This window comes from Austrofundulus limnaeus, unplaced genomic scaffold (genome assembly GCF_001266775.1).
Source record: "Austrofundulus limnaeus strain Quisiro unplaced genomic scaffold, Austrofundulus_limnaeus-1.0 Scaffold229, whole genome shotgun sequence".
NCBI classification, from domain to species: domain Eukaryota; kingdom Metazoa; phylum Chordata; class Actinopteri; order Cyprinodontiformes; family Rivulidae; genus Austrofundulus; species Austrofundulus limnaeus.
The window spans coordinates 650,326-657,056 of NW_013952631.1; the positions used below are offsets into that span (position 1 = coordinate 650,326).

The 6,731-nt window shown below is 39.0% G+C and overlaps 1 protein-coding gene across 1 annotated transcript in view; it reads right to left on the minus strand.

Annotated features, from left to right (window-relative positions):
- LOC106525494 (RING finger protein 17) overlaps nt 1-6,731 on the minus strand; it is a gene marked incomplete at its 3' end in the record, with an annotated part of 58,284 nt that overhangs the window by 20,193 nt on the left and 31,360 nt on the right. The window contains 2 exon segments of the mRNA XM_014019757.1: nt 254-340; nt 437-729. Coding sequence (XP_013875211.1) covers nt 254-340; nt 437-729 — 380 coding nt within the window.

Here is a 6,731-nt window from a genome sequence, read left to right on the forward strand (position 1 = left end):
ATGATTTTCTCAAAATTTTTTCACATTTTGTCTCTCATAGTTGAGGTCTACTATGATGTCAATTACAGGCCTCTCTCATCTTTTTAAGTGGGAGAACTTGCACAATTGGTGACTGACTAAATACTTATTTTCCCCACTGTATGGTGCAAATAAAATGTTTTCAACTGATAATGAATTTATGTCAGAGAAAGCTCTTTTAAAATATTTAATCTACAAGTTATCCAATCACTTAAAAAGATAAGCCTTTTCCTACCATTTCTTTTGTTGGGAGGCAAGAATTGTTTTTTCCTTTGTTTTCTCCATTTCTCATTGGCCAGTTCAGGACCAGTCAGAGGAACACCTGAAAAAAATATTTAAAATTTCAAACAATTAAATAAGCATCCATATCTTCTTCTCACTAAAAACCCTGACGTCAAAAGTAGCATAAGTCACACACCATGCCCTTGTTCCTCATCTAAACACTCCTCRAGAATTACATCTGGGCTTTTTAGGTCAGACGATGAGCTTTGGGGGGAGAGAATGATCTTGAGGCGAGGTCTTGTGCTTGAAGGGACGCCATGATGTGATGATAAACCATCATCCCCTGAACTCTCCTGAACCTGTGTTTGTGGAGTAGGGAGCTTGCTGGTAGGAGAACGYCAGCTGCTGTCTTCACCTTCAGGATGTTTCCAGGAAGGTTTTTTGTTGTTGATTCCTGTCTGGAAGCTCTTTAGTGGGMGTATGGGCAACCTAAGAGAAAAAGAACAYACATGTCAAAACTAAGTTGKATTGTTTAAGAGATATMYWWKCKGGGAAAAGYCWTGACTAAAAARCTTTTCTACARTGAATCCTATTTACTGAGAATTTARTGACACARAKCACAGCKTTTTTGGAAGCCTTTCTTCAGTAGATTGGTCAGWGTGTAGTGTGTTCATGCCCCTAGTCAAAGTAAACAATACAGTGTCTGACGACATCTAATTTCTGTGATCCTGACCCTCAGAAATGCTGACCCTCTTTGATCGTGACCTCCTGCGATCCCAGGGATTCCCCTAGAGCAGGGACTATTCAATTGGCAGCCTGCATGCCACATCCGGCTCGCGAATGACCAAAGTTCGGCCCGCCAATTGGTTCTTTCATCTCTTAAGCCCAAACTCCCGGTTTTTTACTTTAATCACTCTAAGTTCTTTTAGTTAAATATACACGTTTGGTATCTACAGAAACGTCAGAATCTTTACCATCTTCTAGCTGGTAAAAAAAACATTTCTATAAAAACTCAAGGCAGTTAAAACTACAAGTAGTTGAAAATAAAATGATGAAAGTGAAAATAAAATTGCTTTAAAAATTTGGCAGAGATGTCAAAATATTACTTATGTCAAATAGCAGGCATAATGTTTTCTTTTTGTTTTTGATAATGTTTAATTATCACTACTTTTATAGACTTCTGTATGTTGCATTCATTATTAAATGCAGCAAAATAAACTAATTCAAAGGTAACTGACCTTTGTAATACTTGGTTTATTTACATGATCACTTTAATTGCTGGATGTTAGGCCCCTCAGCTGTTGACGAGCAGTAACTGTGGCCCCCGGAGCAGTTTAGTTGAATAGCCCTGCCCTAGAGTATTGGTCTTGGGAGGGCAGGGGGTGAGGGCTTTTGAACACAGAAAGGTCAACAGCTATTTACTATTACTAATATTAATTAGAGATTGCAGCTTTTTAAAAAAATAAAAAAAGTGAAAATTCTGCAATTTCATTTGTATTAGTTGAATCTTTTATATCTCTCACTTAAACAAAAAAATAACTATCATGTCTAGTGTCCTGATGCATCTCAGTAATCCAGGTAGAAAAAAATCAAAAAGAAAAAAATAAGTAGGTCCTCTGGATGGGTTCTTCTGATGAGTTTCAGGTGAACTCAGCCTTACAAGCAAAAGAGGAAAGGAAAAGAGAGCTCTGATGTCCTTTACAGGGACACCACCGAGCCATTGATTCAGGTATGCTGATGACACCTGGGTTAAAATTAAATCCAAAGAAGTCCAACATTTCACTGATCACATCAACTCTGTGGATAAATATATAAAGTTCACACGAGAGGATGTAAAAGATGGCAGGTTGGCGTTCCTGGACATTGATGTCTCAGTTTCTGAAGGAGGACGGTTAGAAACTGACGTGTATCGCAAACCCATCCACACAGACCAGTATTTGCGTTTTGATTCCCATCACCCACTGGAACACAAGTTAGGAGTCATCAGAACTCTGTACCGCAGAGCAGACAGTGTCCCCACAAACACAGGAGCCAGGGAGAAAGAGAAGTCACAAACAAGACAGGCTCTGGAGCAGTGCGGTTATCCTAACTGGGCTTTTCTGAAAGCAGACAAGAAACCCAAACAGGATTCCAGCCAACAACCAGGTGAAAATGAAGACCCTAAACCCAGACCCAAACCAGTCGTCATTCCATATGTGGTGGGAGTTTCAGAGAAACTGAGACGTTTAATTCTCTAAATATGATGTCCCAGTGGCTTTCAAACCCCAAAACACATTACAAAACAGATTAGTTCACCCCAAAGATCCAGTTCCCCAACAAAAACAGAGCAATATAGTATGTGCTGTTAATTGTCAGGAGGACTGTGATCAGTTATACATTGGGGAAACAAAACAGCCACTGTTCAAAAGAATGAGCAAGCACAGACGAGCTACATCGTCAGGTCAGGACTCTGTAGTTTACACTCATCTACAGACCTGGGGCCTCAAGCATAAAGGATTGCGCATCTTTCACACTGAAAGTTGACGTACGGAAAAATTTAGAAAAGTGCGCCGCACCAAAATATTCAGATGTATAAAACCATGCGCACACAGGTTCCTGTGCACCTTTCCTTTATAAATCCCAATGAACGTGGAACTTAGTGCATGTGAGACACCTCCCCTGACACGCCTCCATTTAAATATGTAAAATAGATGTAAATGTGTCCAGCGTGTGAGATTCTCCTCAGATTGTCCTCTCTTTGAGATCAGAAATGGTTTTTAGATGCAGGAAAAATATACATTAAATGGATAATGACCGATAAAATTGTCAGTGGGGTGTAAAAATGAGTTTGCCACTCGCAAAAGGTGTGTGTGGGTGTTGGTGTATACGCGCATGTGTGAAACTGCTGTCTTCAGCGGTGCATGAGGCTGAGAGACATTTCCACCTTTACACGTCTTTAATAAATGACTGTAAACACAGAGGAACTGATGAGTTCGGTAGAACTTAAAAAAATATTTATTAAATAGTTGATGTGAAAAAATGAGTAACTTGCTGCGCTGCGAGTTTCTGCCGCGGTGTGGGACTGGGAACAGCTGATTGATCCATACGCACAACTTTACGCAGCAAATATTGCGTCTTGTGAGCTGAGGAATCATCACAGCTGAGCTGCTCTGAATTAATATGCTGAATTGACAAAGTTTTTTTCTCAGTGAAAATTAAAAATGCTTAGAAAATTCACAAACACTTTATTTTCCTCAGCTGTGTGTGCGCTCCGCAGGCCATACTTACGGTGTGTTTCCAACTACGTGACAAAAATATAAAAACTTTACAGTTCACAGACTGAACTGAGTTTTTTTTTTTTTTTTTTATCATTTTTAGGCTGATCTATTTTCTTGTCTGAGGTTAAATGATTTTCAGTCCCCGGGGTTCAGTTTCATGAACGTTCAGTTTAAACAATAAAAACTCTAAAATAAAAATCTAACACCGTGTTCAGATGCTTCTTACATCCAGAAAACACAAGAGTCATATTTCTGTGGATTCAGGTCAGATTCATGACTTTGTGGGTTAAAACTGTCGACTGAAAAACTTTACGTGGCTTCCACACATTCTCACGGCAGGTGAAAAGTGTGCGTAAATATATGCACGCAACGTTGGTTTTTATTCATCACATCGTGGGCGTAGAACCTGGCGCACGCAACTTTTTTGTGCGTACCCACCGTTTATAAATGAGGCACCAGGACTCTGCAGTTTACGCTCATCTACAGGCCAGAGGTCACTCTTTCAAGGATGAAGACATTCTCATCCTTGATAAAGAGGAACGTTGGTTTGAGAGGAGTAAAGGAAGCCATCTTTGTGAAGAAAAACCATCCACTATTAAACAGAGATAGAGGCCTTCGTGTCCAGTTGTCCTCCACCTATAATGCTGTTATTGCAAGTATGACTCCGCTCCCTGTGAGCAAAAGGTGCGAATCTGGGCCCCAACGATAACCAACACAAAGAGGGGAAAAAACAAAAACAAGGGGACTTTGAGCCCCGCCTGCACTCACTGCATATACATAACACAACACCTAATAACCACAGCATCCAAACCAATAAGTCAGGTGATGGACCACATGATCCTCTATGAACAATAGAGCTAATCAAGCCTATTGTTAAGCAATGGCCCTCTTTTGCATTTGACTAACCTGTTTGTCCACCATGTGGAGGCAGTGCTTATAAGGCTGAGTTCACCTGAAACTCAGACTGAAGTTGCGTGCGCCAGGTTCTACGCCCACGATGTGATGAATAAAAACTAACGTTGCGAGTATATATTTATGCACACTTTTCACCTGCCGTGAGAATGTGTGGAAGCCACGTAAAGTTTTTCAGTCGACAGTTTTAACCCACAAAGTCATGAATCTGACCTGTTTCGTCTCTCTCTTGGAGAAGAGACGAAACATTTCACTAAAGAACCCATCCAGAGGACCTACCTGTTTTTTTTTCGTTTTGATGTCATGTCTAGTCATAAATAATTTCAGATACCTGGAATGCAAGTGTGTTGAAGCCAATTAAATGTAAAAAACGGCTTTCCATACACATGAGCTTCTGAATGTTGCTGAAATGACCTACTGAACTCCCAGAGCAGAAACTGACTGTTAACTTAGCCAGATGGGTTTAGGAGCAAGCAAAGGTCCACACCTTCTTTTCATCTCAACTTCCACACTCTTAAAGGAGCAATATCATGTAAAATCAACTTTTTTGAATTTTATATATTTTTATAATGTTATACTCTCATAAAAAAACATGCCCAAAGCCTTGCTTTGACTCATTCATGCATGTTTGAGAAATCCTGCAGCATTTTTAGGCAGCCATGCTGAGGAGCAAAACGACAGGTGGGGACCAGAAACACTTCTGGGATGTGTCTCTAAGCCGAGCTTCCTCATCACGGAGCACACCTCCCCACTCCCCACCCCACACACCCCCGCCATGAATCCTGCAGGCTCTTGGCTGTAACAAAGCAAACGAGTGAAAGTGAAACTGTCTGCTGAGCTCCTAACACTGGGCTACTTCTCACTCAGTGAAGCTCTTTTCAGATTCCAAATACCTTTGAGGAAATGTATTTTCAGATGCCAAGTAAATGGCATCACAGCACGTGTGCGAATTTACTTGAGTGCATAATCAACTGTTTTCATGATGAGTCCAGTCATATTTAAAATTTTAACGTGTAACTAGGTGTTAAATTTTAAAGTAAAGAAGTACAAGTATCGTTATGTTTTGAATGTAACAAAATAAAAGTAAACATTACAATTAAAGAAATACTCTGAAAATTTCAAATTCTTAAAAACTACTGTGATGAAGTAAATGTACTTAGTTACTATACACTTCTGGTTATATACGAGAAAATATTTAAACTAATTGTAGTAAAAACAGTCAAAATTTACTCCCTCAAAAATTATGGTCCTTTATGGATGTACGAGCGGGGGGGATTGTTAAAGCTCCTGCATACTTCCTCCGAACTGCCAAAATGGGTTCATATTGTCGCAGCTTCATGACAAAAATTGCATCATCCTGTTCGCATTGCCGACATTTTTACATTTTTTTTACCTCCCTCCACATAAGAATTTTTTTATGTGATTGGTAAGAAACTGCGTTTTATTTTAACCGCTGACTTCAAGAAAAAAAAACTACTTGCTTCATGAGTCAACTGTTGTAGCAGGAAGAGGCGATTTATAAAGACAGTCAAACAGACAAAAACACGTGGATGGAGATAGTGGGCATTTTGCACGGTGGAATCTAACTGGTGAAAACTTTGGAGCTTTAACGGCAACAGATTTGTGGTTAAATAACATCGGGTGATGAGTCTCTGTCTTTTTTCCACACAGTTTCCCCAGGAGCTCAGCGTGGGGTGTCTCAGGGGTGTCCACGGCCACTTCACGTGTTTATTAACTCTTGTTTATGATCCACTCAAAAAATGAGACATTTTTGTTTCGACATAAGGACATGAAAGGGTTAATTATTTTAAAAACACCTTGGCATGCGTGTAAAACACCATCTAAACTTTTAATTTTATGTGACAGATCATATTTTAACCCTCACATTTCCTTGTGCAAAGGACATGAATGAATTTTGTGAATTTCCAACTGTCCCTGCTCACTGGAGCATGAAGCATTAACTAAGATTTTGGCGTCATTTGTAGGGGTAACCCTGGTGAAGTAAACATTTCTATTTTTTGTCTTTGATTTTGCTTTTACACTTATAAGAAGAAAGTCATTTTAAAGTTTGTTTCTATTTTCTTTAAGTGAATGGAACAATATGTTCTATATGTTTTATTTCATTTAATCTTCTATTAGAGGTTATAATCAATATATCATTACTCAAAGTTATTGAATTAATCTTTGCATCTCTCTTTTTGTTCCAGAGTATAACACGGTGAAAAAAAAGAGTTGAAATGTGTTTTACTGTTTTTTCTTAGTACTGGTTCATCATGGTTTTATCATTTTTCTTAATTGGTTTAAAGATTAATAATTGTGTAC